The sequence below is a fragment of the Dipteris shenzhenensis genome, chromosome 29, assembly GCF_047967505.1.
Source record: "Dipteris shenzhenensis isolate YYH24624 ecotype China chromosome 29, Dip_SZ_1.0, whole genome shotgun sequence".
In the NCBI taxonomy this organism is placed as follows: Eukaryota; Viridiplantae; Streptophyta; class Polypodiopsida; order Gleicheniales; family Dipteridaceae; genus Dipteris; species Dipteris shenzhenensis.
This window is the reverse complement of record NC_141624.1, coordinates 3734619-3751555: the sequence shown is the minus strand read 5'-3', so window position 1 is coordinate 3751555 and position 16937 is coordinate 3734619. Positions and strand designations below refer to the sequence as shown.

Here is a 16937-nt window from a genome sequence, read left to right as displayed (position 1 = left end):
AATAATGCACCAGCAGCCCTATTGGTATTTTCACCATCTGAAACCAAATACACAACATTAGATGGGCCCACATACTCCACTGCATCTGCCCACATCTGCATCAAAACATAGATTTAGAAGCCAAAATGATGTCAATGAAAAATGTGAGTCTTCCTCTGAACAAGGGAGTGATAGATGATGACCTAGGCTATATTTGGGTGTATGTTGTAGAAGCACAGAGGGTTCTCAGCAGAGGCATCTTCACAAATAGCAGGACATTAGACCTAGTCTATGCTGAATAGCTTTACAAGGCTTTGGTTGATGGAAAATATCCAGTAGTGTCAAATGTGGTCATCCATCCAATGGCATATTGTTCGGCAAGTCTGATAAGGCAATCAAATGCATTTTTGTTGGGTACAGTGCAAAGAGCAAGGGCTACCGTCTCTACAATCCTGTCACACGCAAGATTATTGTCAGTAGAGATGTAATTTTTTCAGAAAATTCAGCTCACACTCAAGCTGAATTTGATATGCCTTCTTCTTCCGATGATGTCTTTGAGGGGTTACCACCCATCGCCTTGGGTTCCCCTGCTGATATATCTGATGAAAATCAGAATTTTCAGATACCTCCACATGCTCCGATTCAGCCACAGGATGTCATACCACCTCCACAAGCTGTGGAATGTCATATCCCGACGAATTTTTAATAAGCAATTCTACGTAAAACTTCAGGATTTTTCCATCAAAGCAAACACATTTTCTAGTTTTTGCAAGAAATTGCAGATATACATAGGGGAGATGTTACAACCAACTTTGTGAAAGAGCACTATGCTTTTTTGTCTTGCATTTCAGATTCTTCAGTGGGTAGTTCAGATGCTACAGCCACTATTAAGGATGATCCTTATGCTTTCTTGACTTGCAGTTATGATCCTTCAAAAGATGCATGCTCTCTCAGTGTCAATGAGACAGTGAATACTTGGTATTTTAATAGTGGTGCTTCTAAGCACATCACTTCTACGAAGAGCTTATTTGCACCTCTGCATCCTCCACCTACTAAAAAGAAGGTGACTTGTGCAAATAATTCTTCTTATTCTGTGTGTGGAGTGAGGGACATTTTTTTCACATCCACTGATGGCACAGATTTCAGAATTTCAGATGTTCTCCATGTGCTAGGTATAAAAAATAATTTGCTTTTAGTGTCCTTAATAGAGGAGAATTTCAGGTTGTATTCAATGATGCTAATTGTGCAGTCAGAGACAAAGAGAATGACTATGCTTTGATGTTGTCTGGCACTTTGTATCGGGGTATGCGCACATGGGCTATGGCAGCTTAATGACATTTCAGAAGCATGCTATGGTTGTACATTGCCTCCTTTGGAGTCACCTCCTCCTCTTGCATGTGACGGTTGCATCCTTGGCAAGATGCATAGATTTCCTTTCAAGAAGGATAGTGCAGTGACAAAGAAAGAAATTTTTTTTAATTAGAGTCTTCAGAAGACGGATGAGTCTATGAGACTGAAAGAAAACCTGATACAAATCACAGTAAGGGTGGAGCTACTGAAACGAGCATCATCACCCATGCTGAATCCTAAGTCTGATCATACATAATCAAATCATATACATCTGGATGTAACAATGAAAAGAAAAGGATTGGAGGGGAGTGGAATCCTCCGTATGTCATGTCGCCCTAGCTGGTGCATAGCCGGTGATGGGATGCTGGTGCCTGTCAAGGGGTGTTGTACATGTCGGTCTCATGGACGAGGCTCGACGCAAGACCAGAGCCACCGTGACTCCCGTGGGACGTATCCCGGATCTAAACAATGACGGGAGGTTCCCCAGAGTGATCTGTGTGTCCTCTCGATGTCTCGTGTGTCGTGCTATGGTCGTCGGGTTGGGGTCTCTGTCACGTCTGCGGCTAGATAGTGGACGATCAATGTCACTTGATGGGAAGAACTCTGTGATCTTGCTCTGAGAGGTGTCTGATGATGTGGCCAAGCCCCGTAGCCTGAGTAAGTACTCTCTGTGTTGGACCCCCTCGTGAATGAAGGCCGCGAGGCATCTTTGATTTGGGTAGGCGAGGAATCTGGAAAGGAGTCCGGAGCTGTCTTTGAAGAGGCAGTGGTAGCGACCTTCGGATCTCGTAGTACACTGGGCACTTGAAAATAAAATGCTCCTCCGACTCGACCTTCTGACAGTTGCATAATATGCAGAAGTGATGATTCCTAGGAATCCCCTCTGCTCTGCCGCTCTTTATGCGGAGGCGGTGTGATGATACCCGAGACTGTCCGATGGAGATCCGTAGTGAGTGAGGCATATGAAGCTCAGTGTACCCCGATGGTGTGATGAATCCCTCCTCCGAAATACGAAGATAGTAATCTCTGTAGAAACTCAGCTTCATTGGAAGCTCCCTTGGCTCCAACCAGGTCCTAAATGTGTGTAGTTGCAGGAGATCCTCACGAATGACTTGGTTGGTGTGTGGCCCGATCGGGATGGTGGGTTGGAGTACCGGAGGGGCATCTAAACTGTATTGAAACGGAGGTATCATATCGATATGGAACCCTAGTCTCACAAACCATCTGTGAGTCCGTGCATACCAACATCGCTCGTCTCCCTCTGCTGCCAACCTCATGGAGGATCGAGAGCCAACCATGGCAACCTCTGATGTGCAGTCCCCATATGATCTAACCCGGTGTAGATATATAATGGTCTGAAAGGCTGCATCTAGCTGGAGTGGAGAAGCACCAAACTCGACCTGAATGATGTATAGCTCATTCACAGTGATGTCCGCGGTCGAATGAGGACACCCGCTTTTGGTGGTTATCTCTTTTATGTTACATACATAGATGACTTCACCAACTACTCTTGGGACTATGGTCTTAAGGCAAAATCAAAAGTGTTTATGCATTTCGAACACTTTGTGGCTATGGTTGAGAATGAGACAGGACTCAACGTGCAGACACTTCGCACAGCTAGAGGGGGGGAGTATATGTCTCATGAGTTTGAGGCATTTTTGAAGGAGAAAGCCATCACGCATCAACTTACAGGGAGGCTTACACCTCAACAAAATGGCAAAGCTGAGCGCAAGAATCGCACTCTTATGCAGATGGATAGATGCATGCTTACCAGTAAAAAGTTGCCTCACACGTTTTGGCTCGAAAGCCTCATGTGTGCAAACTATGTTTTGAATCGGGCTCCCACACAGGCTTTGAAGACAATCACTCCCTATTAGGCATGGCATGGGAGAAAGCCTTCAGCGGATGACTTTAGAGTTTTTGGTTGCATTGCATATGCCCACGTGCCTGTGGAGTTTCGACATAAGTTGTCAGATAAGACACTTAAATGCATTTTTGTTGGGTACAATGCACAAAGCAAAGGTTATCGTGTCTACAATCTTGCTTCTCGCAAGATTTTTGTGAGTAGAGATGTTATATTTTAAGAGAATTGAGCACATACACAAGCTGAATTTACTATTCCAGCTTCTCAGATGATGTTTTTGAGGGGATGCTTCCTATAGCATTTGGTACCCCAGTTGAGGCTCATGCTGAAAATCAGAATTTACAGCAACCTCCTCCTCATCCACATGCCCCGATTCAGCCATAGGCTGATATTGTACCTCTGCAGGGTGTGGATGAGGTTGTCAGGCAAGAGATTCAAGCGATACACGCAGCCAAAACAGTCCGGAATTGGTTGCTACAGACTCTCAAGGAGAGTAGGCTTGAGGCCCCATTGCATGGTAGAACTCGTAGTGCAGTAAGGCACGCAGGGGGGGCTCTTTCAGTTGAGAAGGTACTCTTCTTGATGAAGAAGAACCTGACTCTTTTGAAGAAGCAAAGGATAATGTGCATTGGATGCATGCAATGCACAATGAATTGCAGTCCATTGAGAAAAATCAGACTTGGGATGTTGTGGATTTGCCACTAGGTAAGCATGCCATTGGTACCAAGTGGGTTTTCAAGGTGAAAAGGAAGCCAGATGGGTCCATTGACAAGTACAAGGCAAGGCTGGTTGCCAAAGGCTATGGATAGAAGAAGGGCATAGATTATGAGGGGACATTTGCTCCTACATCCTGGATGACCATCATACGGTTAGTTATTTCAATGGCTGCAAATTTTGTTTGGAATGACATAAAAACAGATTTCCTTAATGAGGACTTGGAGGAAGAGGTTAATGTCAAACAACCTCCTGGATTTGAACTTTCTTGCAATGCACTTCAGGTTTGCAAGCTTAACAAAGCTTTATATGTGCTGAAACAAGCCCCATGTGCATGGTATGCCAAGATTGATGCATTCCTGGCAAGTAAGGGGCTACATTATGGCTCCATGGAAAGCACTCTCTATATCAAGAAGGATGGGGGGGATATTTTGGTCATCATTCTTTATGTAGATGACATGCTGCCCACACGGTCAAATGAGGAAATAACTGCAGATTTTAAAGCTTAGTTGAAAGCTGAATTTGACGTGACAGATTTGGGCATGTTAAATTTTTATTTGAGAAGCTCTTGGATAGGTTCAACATGCATGATTGTAAGCCTATTGCCACTTCCATGGAGCCGGGGCTGAAGCTTACTATGTATGATGCAAGGCTGTTGGATGTCTCATCTATTTGTGAAATACATGGCCCGATATTCAGTATGCAGTATTTCAGGTGAGAAGATATATGCACTGCATGCTTACAGTGATTCATATTGGATTGGAGACTATTATACCAGGTAGTCCACTAGTGGTAATTGTTTCTTTTTGGGCAACGCTTGCATTTCTTGGCTGAGCAAGAAGCAATCTACAGTGGCTACTTCCTCATGTGAAGCTGAGTAATGGCAGCTTTCACAGCAGCATTTGAATGTGGGCTGCGACGTTTCTTCACTGATCTTCGTCTCTTATAAGAGGGTCCTTCTCCAATTCTCATCGATAGTCACAGTGCTATAGTAGTGGCAAAGAATCCTGTGTTTCATGCTCGCATGAAGCACATTGAGTTTTATTATCATTATGTCAGAGAGAAGTAGCATGCAGGGGAGATCAGTATGATCTATGTGTCACACATGACAATGTTGCAGACATCTTCACCAAAGCACTTTCACGTGAGAAGTTTAAGGTATTTCGCAGTGCCCTAAACTTATCTCCTTTTGGTGATTGATCATTGCCTTGTACACCACATTGGCACTGCTGAGGGGTGTTAGAATTATTATCATATTCTAGGTAGTGGCCAATGTAATGTAATAAGTGGGTTAAGGGCACTTCTTTGTCATTGAGGTTTTCCCCCCTAACCACAATCTAATCCCTAAGCACGGTTAGTTGATAAGATAGGGTTTTGTCACTTACACAAAACCCCTCACTTCTCTTTTGTACTGACTTCATTTCAGTCCACTATTTAGTAGACTTACGTTCAGCTCACTCTCTTGCTCACTCTTGCTCATTTTTTGTTCACACTAGCATCTTCTATGGCATTACCCTCAGGGTAATCAAAGATTTTGGTACGTGCACACATGTGGGTGGTTTCAGAGATTGGTTTTCATATAGACAGGCTGCCACCCTTCCAATACAGCATTGACGCTCCATTTGTCCCGTTCTGGGGTAATGAATTCAACCCAATCATCCGGTAGGATCTCCTACAACGACACACATTCTGGACTTGGCTAGCACAGGTAGATCCCTGATGTATGGCCGATTATGTTTCTTTCCAAGTCATAGTGTAGGTATTCTAAATAAATGGAGCTGCTTTATGCACACCTTGGGAGCTACCCTCCCTAAGCTGATGTGCTAATTGTTTTCCATAGACTTCTTGGTCTTCTGTGGACGTTAATAGACTTTCTTTCTTTCTTTGTTTCTATATCATAATATCTACTTTTATTGTGTACCAAGATCTTATATTCTGTGTGGGTGTTTTACCTTTCATGACTCGTCTCATGGATGTTTCTTAGTGTCTTTCGAGCTGGTTTACATTCAGCATCAAACCATGCACCAGGAGGTCTATCGGATTGGGTCAAGAGAACGATCAGGGTGGGATGGCCCCTCTCACCGACTCTCTTCAGGCTCTACATCTATTAGATCACTTCTTTCATAGACCGCCTCATAGGTGAGGGATCACTATTGGCTGACCTGATGATACTGATACTACTCTATGCAGATGACATAGGCCTCATATCATCTTCAGGAGACGGGTTGTAGAGACACCTAGAGGCCCTAGAGATGTTCTGTCGAGATAAAGAAAGAAAGTTTATTCAAGTTTGCTAAAGTCCGATGGGTCTATGAGACTGAAGGAAAACCTCATACAATGAGCAAAAGGGTTGAACTACTAAGCGAGCATCCTAACCCATGCTAAAAAACTATGTAGACATAGTCAGTGATATCATAGTACATGTCCACCATAAATCTAAGCAGCCGTATTGGCATCATCATCCTCATGTGGAGACACAGTCTAATCCAATACAATATAATGTAGAACATCAAGATACACCCGACGATGCACTAGGTAGTGCATGCAAGAAGCCAGTAATGGACCGCTGTTTGCTATTTGGATGAGTAACCGGTCGTGCCCTCCTGGCTGCTACCCGACGTCTGACGACCGCCACTGTAACCTCGGTCGGCTACATCCCAAGCCTAAAGAGAAAGGAGATGTTAGTGAGTGTGATCTGAGTCTCTCCTTTGCCTGATGTGTCGCGTCTCGGTCTCAGGGTCTCTGCTTCTCTTTCTAACCGTGGCATGAACCTGCTATGCCTAGAAGAACTCTGGGATGGGTTGGGCACGGTCCCTTGCTCTTGTCTCCTCGATTTGATGAGACGATCTCTAACTTGGACTGCCTCGTGGTGGATAAAAGTTGCCAGGCATCTCTGGTGTGGGTATAGGAGTCGTCTGGAGAGGCCATTGAACCCGTTTCTAAAAAGGCAATGGTATCGCCCACGAATCTCATAATAGACTGGGCAATGGAAAAGAAATTGCTCCTCTGACTCCACCTCATGACGCTCACACAATGTGCAGATGCGACTCTCCTTGGCCATCCCCTCTGCATGCCTGTTCTCGATTTGGAGTCGATCGTGATGACACCCGTACCTGTCCAAGGGCAATCCTGAGTGAATGTGGTAGGTCGATCTGGGTGTACCCTGGTGAGATGATGAAACCCTCTGTTGAAATGGGTAAGCAATGGTCCTGATAGAAAGTGAGAGAGACTTTATAGTCAACCTTGAAAAAACCAGGGTTATGATCTTCAATACCTCATGTGTAGTGTACACCGATATAGTTTCACTTACTGATGTGAGCCACTGGTGGAGATAGTGCAGTCCTATACAAACCGGGGGGCAGTATTCACAGGGTGAGTTTTCACAATGACCAATGTAGCTAGAGCTCGACTCACACGAGGTTGAGGGGCCTTGTCCTGTCTAGAGAGACTGTCTAGAGAGACAATGATTCCGGGCAGACTTCCAGGATCCGCCAACGAAGAGTTGGCTCTTCGACACCCTAGTGAGGCGGAATGCCATGTACACATCATCTTTCGGTGGCGGAGTGGACAATTTTTGAGTGACTACAGGCAACTATGGGGTCTAGGATGATGCGGGGTAAGCCCTCAGTTCCTCATCTTATATTATAGGCAGAGTTTGCCATGACACACCCCTCCAGATTGATGCCATCTTTTAGATGGTGACATTCCTCCACAGCATTTGGGCCCTATTCCACTAGAGACTAGCGAGGCCGCACTAGAGTCATCCAGGTGACTAGTAGAGAGCGGGGTTTATACAGCATGGTATGCACACATATCCACTTCGTTTGCCAGACACGGTATCTAGATGGACCGACTTCCCCTCTTTCAGTAGAACATGGATGCACTGTCTGAGTCGACCCCACGAGATGAGTTTAATCGTATCATATGATTAGATCTCCTCCAGGAACATTTTGTATGCACTTGCCTAGCCTACTATGAGATCCAGAGACGCCTCTTCTAGGAGGGACATGGCTTTGGCCCTCTCTCACGGCTGATGTACTTCCATGACCATGTCTACAAATTGGACTCTATCTGATTGAGATGTGATGGCACAGAGAGACACTACTGCGATAGATCAGAGAGCATCAAGAGGGGACCGTGGCATAGCCTACTGAGACAGATCAAGCACAATGGCATGCCACAAACTCACTATGTATTTGAGTCAGCCCCAGGACACAGTGGGGTAGAGGGAGGGGGAGCTAGCTGATATGAGGGCAACATGGATCCGCAGAGAGAGCCGACATGACGCTTCTGAGCGAGAGGCATAGAGACCACACCCGATACAGAGAGGGACCAGAGCATGCACGATAGAGGTCAGGCCTATCTTCGCTCTCCTCAGAGGGGACAGCCAGAGATGAGGCATCAATCTTGATATAGCCCATTCAATCTAGAGAGATCGAGGCGACCTTGTCCCTTGCCAGAGATTCGAGATATTCTTGCAGCCCACCAGAGAACCTCCACAGTGCTGGGTTTCGCGGTTTCCGCGTCTGAGCTTTTAGCTTCAGCTTTTGTTTTGAGTTTTGTTTGAGCTCTATGAGCTCTTTAGCCTAGTATAGCTCTTAGCAAGGGCCCTAGCGCAGCCTTTGCTTCAGCCCTTTAGGGCTTGTATGAGGTAATTTTTTGCTTGATGTACTTTATCCCATATGCTTGCGAGGCACGTTTCTTTTTGTCTGGTAGACCAACGCCGTCAGTATGCTGGATAATCTTAGCCGATAATGGCTATAATGGCTGTTGGTGCTCCACTTGGATAGTGTGCTTGGGCCCTTCTCTCCTTCTCTGTGGTCTTTGGGAGGTAGCTCATCACTGGGTGAGCACCATTGTCATGCACTATTTTGTCTCCCCAAGTCAAAAAGTAGGGAGAAGATATTTGTAGTCCTCGTGTGAGTCAACATGAGAACGAATCTGTTGTGCCATGCTCTCTTGGTTTTGAGTGGATGGGGTGGAAGAAGTATGTGACCGTCCTCTGCTTCGTATCCCCTATCGCCTCTAGTTTGAGTGGATGAGGTGGAAGAAGTCTGTGAGAGTCCTTTGGCTAGACTCCAATGGGCTCTCCTAGCCTTGCCTCTACAACCAAAGGAGTTGGGTCTCTATGTTGCTGGGCCTTGAGTAGAAAGGTGACCACACATCGCTCATCAGGATATGCTAAGGAATCCGAGAGCGGTCCAAATCTTCTCCTAAATAGATAGTAGTATCATGCATGTATCTTATACTATACATGGCATTTAAATGCAAAGTGCTCCTCTATCTCAACCTCCTGCATCACGCCTAAAGCCCATATTTGTCTCTCACATGGGATGCTGTCTGCGAGTTTTGTCTCAATACGTAGCTAGTGAGAGGACAATCGGAACTACCCAATCAAGATCCTCAAGGCATGTTGAGGTGGATCGAGTGTAGCCAAGTGGGTGTGCATCAAGTTTTGTGCATGTGGAGCTATAGGAGGTCCTTTCTGATGACTTGGTTTATCTCATGATAGGTGAGTGGAATGGATGGCTATATTGAAAGGGTGGCAGTCTATCCATATGGAGTCCCAAGTTTGCGACCCATCTGCGTGTCTGAGTGTACCAACTCCTCTGGTCCCCCTCTAGTTCTAGTGCATGTATGAGGTCAAGATATCCCTCAACATCATAGCTTGCAAGAATAATAGCCTTGGCTTTCTCTTCATGAAGAGTTTGCTCAAGGATAGCTAGTTTTGCTGATGTAAGCTTGTTGAGATGGATAAATAGGTCTTGATTTGGATTATACTTTAGGTTATAAAGCCTCATTAGGGGCTTGAGCTTAGAATGGCGTGCATCTATCCCAAATACTTTGTTTAATTCCTCCCATGCATCCTTTGCACTTGCAATTCCATCAATGTGATGGATGCACTCATCTCCTAATGATGCCACAATGTATCCAAGTGCTTGTTCATTGCTTACCATTGGTCGCCAAGATAGGTTTGTTTGGATGCACCCATCTCCCAATGATAAGACCCCACAAGTTTTTGCGCATGAGCAGATTCATTACCTTTGATTGCCAAGTATGAAAATCAACACCCATAGATTTTTCAATATTATGTGAGGTGAACCCCTCGGGGGCATGACCAAGGCTTTGTAGTTTCTTCATTGATTTTTGAACTGGTTTCTTGCACTGTCTTGATATGGAGGTGCCAAATTTCCAGACTCTTTGAACCTATATGACCACGTGGAAGGATGTATCAAAATGTAGAGGGGTAGCCCCCCACTTTGCTAGGATGATATGGTGTGGGGATGACAAAGCATCCATGCAAGATGTAGAACCTGTAGCCTCTTGATACATGACTAGTAAGTCTTAGATAAGATTTGCCCCTAACAAGGGCTGCCATACTTTCCAGCTGGGTGAACAAGAGAGTCGAAGAGTAGAGACTTGGTCTTGGGATAGAAAGCATGGATGCTTGAATCTGGCATGCATGGCATACCCTCTGCTCAATTGATCTTGCATGGCTGGTCTCATCGTAAGATTGGGCCTAAAAGAGAACTTCCATTGTGTATAAGACACAAGAAGCTCAACTGGTTTCCTATCAAAGGTGAACTCTCGATGGATGGCTTCCCAAGACATGTTGAAGATCATAACCTTGGTTTTCCCAAGGTTGACCTTCAAAACATATGTCTCACAGAAAGTTTGAAGCATGCCCAAGGGTTATTGGAGACCCTTGAAAGTAAAACCACGCCATTTGCATAAAATAGAATCAGGATGAGGGATCCAGCTGAGCATGATCTGCTTAGTGTCATGATGAATGACTCGAGATCATCAATGTATATGCCGCATAATCTGGAAATCTTGATTCGCCACATGGACACCGACATAATGACGTCATAACAATTAATATGTATCTGAAACATAGTTTTATATACCAAATTTACTTGACGATATGTACAATTTATGTTTGTACATAGACAAGAAGACAATGCACAAACTTTTGTATTGGATGTTTGCAATTCTTGTGGTCCAATATTCTTTTCTGTTAAATCTTTCTTCACTACGGCATTAGAAATATGTAACAATCAAACTGATGCCGTATGCCAGTTATTTTAAAGAGTTTCTAATCTAACCTTATGGTCTTGGTTTTGTCTTTCTTTGCAGGAACTTTGCAGGAATGGAGGTCTTCTACGTTTGGCATTAGCAGTCTTAAAACTCCAATTGCCTTATTCTCTTGCAGATTCAAAGTACTTAGTTTCTTTGATATCTCGATTAAAATCAAAGATGTTATCCATGGTGAGCCACCATTTTCTTATGACGGAATGATTTGCTTTGTCTTCAAGAGAGGTATAGTCCATGGTCTGCATAATAGGAACCATTTCTCATAAAAATCTACTGACTTTGTGAGCATATCCTCTTATAAACTGCCTTTCAGCTGGTGAAGTTCTGTGAGACAGAGTCAGTATCTTTTCTGGATGAGGTTGCTGCTGATGTGAAAACTATGCATTTGGCAGAGATGGTTGCAACTGAGGTGTGTTTTTCTGCATGGTTTTAAATGTTGTATATTTACATGCGTGAAATAAGGTTGCGATAAAGGAATTTTTTGATTTCCAGAATCACAGTTTTAATGTGGATCATGATCTCTTTGCCAAGAAAATTGGGCATTCAAAAGTGAAAGTAGGGTATTAATTACTTTTTTAAAAAGATGATCCATCACATCAGACATCCTCACTCAACTACTACCTCATTTTTTCTTTGCTGTGAAGGTGCTTACTCTTGTGAGAAATGCCCTTCTTGAAGAGCCTAGAGATATTTATGGATCAGATGATGATCATATACCTTCTGGACTGCTGTATATTCATGCAATGCGCTTGGCCGATATCTTCTCGGATGATTCCAATTTTAGGAACTCAGTAATGGATCACATTGTGCGCAGTAGCCCTCAACTTCTGTTGTCATTTCATGGACTCTTCTGCTTTGTTAAGAATTTATCTGATGCTCATAGCCAAGATTTTTGATTTACAGAGGGCTGCATGATGACTGTTTGAGAAGCGGCCAGGATCAATTAAACTATTTGTGATATTATGTTCTTGCATAATCTGTCAGGCTCCAGATCTAGCTAAAGTCTTGGCACAATCACCAACGGTCTTTTCATCAGGGTGGTGTGGCAGTTCTGTGGTAGATGATACGACAAAACCCGCATCAGATGCTGTACTTATATATGATCCATTCCGTGCTGCTGGTGCAGCTATGCAGTCTTTTAAGAGTTCAGCAGGATCAGCAGGAAGAGCATTAGGAAGTTCTTCTTTGTTGCCAGATGACACATCTGGCTGTTCATTGTCAGCAGGCCAGATACAATTTGCCTCTTATTCTCAAGAACGGTCATCTTTGTTTGTGAAAATTTTGGCAAATTTGCATTGCTTCAACCCTGAAATTTGTGCAGGTTATTGAGCTTCCAAGTTCTTTTGCCTCATTACCATGTTGCCGTTTAAACATTCTGTATGTGCGTGCTTTTGAATCAATTAAGAGTTACTAATACCTAATGTCACCTTTTATGCATAAATACAGAATTTAATATTCTTGAAGCTTTCCTTGCTGGCTCTCTGCACTCTGTAAATCTGTTGCCTTAATTTGCATTACTGTGATTGAAGTGTTTTTTTCATTTTTGGCATCACAGCTTGTGTTACAGCATTGCATCACACTGTTTTGTTCTTCTTACGGCGCTGGTACTCATCCAATCAGTCACTAAGAACTCTTTTGTATGCTTGCTTGCAGCTGAGGAAAAAGATCGGTTCTTGAACATGTTCATTGAATGTCTCATGATTGGACCATTCACTCCAGGAAACAGTGCTTTTTTCCTCAGTACTGTTCAGACGGCTGTGCGTGTTTGTGAAAACCTTTGTAAGAGAGGCTTTACTATTTAAATATTTTATCAAATCTTGGAAAATTATTATTGAATTCCAATTTTTACGGCACAGATGAAATTTTACTGCAGTTACGCTTGTCAAATCTAGAGTTTTCTAATTAGAAATTTATGTCATGTTCGTAATCTCATGTAATTTATCATATGAACAGTTTTGCTATTGGATCATGTGTCATCCCTTCCATCTGAAGCAGTGAGTGACGAGGACTTGCAGCTGGTCAGGTATCATATGCTTTTGAACCTTTTGAAACAGCCAATCACTGTAGATTGATCCTTCACATAGAGTGGCAAACATGATATGGGAGTTCTGTATCTTTGATTGGTGAAGCAACCTTTGATATCAAACACGTTTGATAAGGGCATGCCTCGACAACATTTTGTCAATGGTGGTTGTTTTGTCTTTCTGAATGACAAATTATGAAACTGGAATGTTCAATCATTAGTTTCAACTCAGTCCACTGTAGTACTATCTAGTATGTAGAATTTGTTGAATCAAACCTTAGATTTTAGGAGGTGGTGTACGCCTGGAAAAAGCACTACTTTTGAAATCCACATTTAGTTTCCTGGCAGAGGTTCAATCAATTGGTTGACTAAAACATTGGAAACAACCATGGACAAACATTTGTTGTGAGGCTAAGGGCATTCAAAGACAAGATCCGATCCCATGCAGTCCGTACAGTCTCATTTAATTGACGCCAATACAGAGAGACATCTTTTATCACTTTTATCACGCACAAAAAACACAAGTTGAATGCTGGTTAAACAATTGCAGCCATCACCAAGTTCTGACATTATTTGTTGTTGTACTTGAAATAGGAAATCTATTAGAGGAGAGAGAGTGCTCAGAAAGAGACACTCTAAAATTACCCGTCTTTGATGCTCCACTAGAGCCATTGTCAAAAGAGGCAGGTTGCCCAAAGCAGATTCAAGATGAAACTCTAGTCATAACGAACCCACAGGGGCACATTGCCCCAATCGCGACTGCTAGGCCAAGCCAGCCATGTCAATGTTACCCAAGAAAGTCACTCCATTTGTAACCTTCTAGCTTGATAAACACATTTTCAATAGCAATCACCATGTTCAGAGGTGGATTGTACCTCAATTTCAATGACTTTGCACCACAACTGCATGTGGGTATCGTCCAAATATGCATTGTACGGATCCATGCTTCTAAACTGAAGTATCCAGCAAATTCTACCTACACATAAAGATGACAGAATACCATTTAATAAGATTATGATTTTGCATTGACTGGCACCATGAATTGGCGATGAACCCAGTCTCACAACCCTTCCCATGGCCATGCACAGCGCCCTAAAAACCATGGGGGGGAGATGCTCGAGTGGCCAACACATCACCACATCTGAACAAGGTCATATCAGCGCACTTTTTGTGTATGTGACGATTATCACTTTGCCACATGTCAACTTAGGAAGGGGGAAAGGCCAATGCTCTTGACAACCTCCCTTTGGCCCAACCTGAGGACATGTCGTCCCAATTGAACATATCAGCCCAACTGCCTCCTTCAAGCATTCGAGCTCCATCATGCCAGATCTTGAGCCACCATGCCCTTTGACCCTGCAGGAGCTGCTGGGCCAGAGCTCCCTACCCTTGCGTAAGTCGTGTTTGGTTGCAGGAATCATCGTGAAAACTGGTCAAATGAAGACTGCCTCTAGATATGTGTATGACTGCATGATTTCCATCGTCTCTCTCGGCACTCATCATCAAACTGGGTTCTGGGGCATCTTCCCATCTGGGGGGCGTGCTGCGGATCAAGTCTTGGGGAAGGACATGGCTGTGGCATTATGAACCACAATACACGAATGTTTGAGGCATGGATGAGTTAAGGGCATGGTACAAAGTGTATCTGGACATAGGTGGGGGTAGGAGGCCCCCATCTTGTGGCTGGAGTTGTAGTCGAGATATTGATCAGATAGGAGTGGTCGGCACCGACTTTTGGGGGGGGAGGGGGGGATGATGGACAGAAAGTGATGAACTCGCAACACAAAGGTTGGGGAACCATCAAGTAGTTATGGTACTTGTTGGCTCTTCATGTGGGAAGCAAGTGAGCCCTCTGGATAACGAAAAATCTCTGAATACCATTATATGTGATCAAGTTGTATACTGCACCCATCTCCAATAATTTTTACCCTGTCACATGCGGGGCATCCTCTAAGTGCCTCATTATCCCAAGCTTTGTTGGATCTATCTCTGGTACTCTGAGGGGGTCTGATCCAAAGTCAAGTAAACCCACCTTCTATCTCGCACGCGCATTGAAGTCACCTAGAAGGAGGATCTCTCCCTCCTTGGAGAGCTTCGTGGTATCGTCATATATTGTCTCATATGGGTTGAGACTGTCTATGGTGACCTCATGCACATAAGGTGGTGTATCTGGGGGAAAGTAGCACATAGCAATGAAAACCAGTCGTCCATCAAGTGACTGAACTCGTATCCACATGTGCCATGCATGCTCCTCCTTCCGCATCACAGAGATGAGCGGTCTCAGGTGTGATTTGAAAGAACAACTATGCCTTGAGAACCTCGTACCTCACAGTCTCTCCTCGTCTCCTTCCTATGAGTCGACTCTTAGGAGTCCTCTCTTTGGGCTCTTATGTGTGTAAATGCTAGAAGAAGACATCTCTGCGCTGGACATGGACACCATCTCTCCCCATGGGCTGGACACCTGCGCTGAGTCGTGATAGCTCTGATACCACGAGGGGGAGCTATGTGTCAACCACGCACACATCCTAACAAGTGCATATGGTACACGGGTCCCACACACCACCCCATAGCCATGTATAGACCTCGAGCACCTCAAAAACCTCGAGGGAAGATGCTCAAGAGGCCACATGCCACCACATGACAATTTTAAATGGTTCATTTTAATAAAGTCATTATTGATGGTGGTTGGGCTGAGCAGAAGCGCTAGATCCAACAAGAAAGGTTGGAGAATGTCGAGTCCAATGTTTTATACCATCTTTCTGCTGTAACCCATGCTCATACTTGATCATCATATTGACGATTCATTATGGATAAAGATTTTGAAACACATCTAGTGATAGTAGTTCTCTTACTGAGAATGCTGATGAGAAAGCCTGTTTGCTGTTGGAGTAGGCTACCCACATGGACCTAGGATAGCAATTGAAATAAATCGTGTAGTTTTTTCTGCTTGAGCCAGATCCTTTTGAAAAATCCTTGAACCAATCATGTTATCCAATGACTTGCGGCCAATGAAAACCTTTCTTTCATTCTTTGAAACTAGCATGTGGTGGACAATGCTGATTATGAAAATAAACCTGCCAATGAGGTCTTAATCTAACCCATATAAAAAGTTACTCTGTGTCTTCCGTCTTCTTGATTGATTGTGGCCTTTCCTTTTATGCCTTGGTGTTATGAGTCATCACTGTATATAAATTACAGAAACAGAAAGAAAGGTAGTTTTCAACGATTTACAGGGATAAGAACTAGTCGCAAACCACTGAGTAAAGTTTTCAGGGGCTTTCCCAATATGATAAATTGGATATCCGAATTTTGCGATTTCCTATTATTCTGGTGGACAAAACTGCTCATTTCAGATTTCACGGTGCAATGCATGCAATGCCAGGTGTGAGTGGCACAGTGTGAAGCTTAGTGGGCTGGTCTGGGTGATAGCAATCGATGAACAGTTTGGGAATTGGTTGCTTCTGCAAGTGTGACCAGTATCGCTCAGAGGCATTTAAGCATCGAAGATATGCCAGTTTGCAAGCAATTGACGATTAGCAAGTGTGGGCAGCTTTGCAGATGGGTGCTCACACATTTGATAATTACCTGTATGTTATGCATTGACGACGGGAAATTCAATGACTGTTTGTGTTGTGCGCACCCAGAGACAGATTTGATGAAGGTTTGCTAGTATCAATCATCCGGTGGCCTTTGTGATCTTTTGTCAATCGTTCATCGTAGATACCCACTTCAGCATAGTTAATGACGATTTGACATAATCGTTGTAGCAGGGTATCCGTGAAGTTGTACCTAATTGGACCTATGGTTACTCATTGCCGATGAATCTTGCCGAAAGCTCTTGCAAAAGCACAGAACAGACTAATCGCCTTCTTCTAGAGTTCTTAACCCACCTTCTGTTAGGCTCTCCCTGCT

General features: G+C 43.9%; 1 protein-coding gene across 3 annotated transcripts in view; it reads left to right on the top strand.

The window, feature by feature from the left end:
• LOC147882324 (sequence-specific DNA binding transcription factor ATNDX) overlaps positions 1–16937 on the top strand; it is a 96901-nt gene that overhangs the window by 60449 nt on the left and 19515 nt on the right. For all 3 annotated transcript variants that reach the window (XM_087400568.1, XM_087400565.1, XM_087400564.1), the window contains exons 8-13: positions 11045–11176; positions 11316–11411; positions 11647–11808; positions 11987–12323; positions 12656–12781; positions 12956–13025. In XM_087400568.1, the coding sequence (XP_087256694.1) occupies positions 11045–11176; positions 11316–11411; positions 11647–11808; positions 11987–12323; positions 12656–12781; positions 12956–13025 (923 nt within the window). The remainder of the gene's footprint in view (positions 1–11044; positions 11177–11315; positions 11412–11646; positions 11809–11986; positions 12324–12655; positions 12782–12955; positions 13026–16937) is intronic.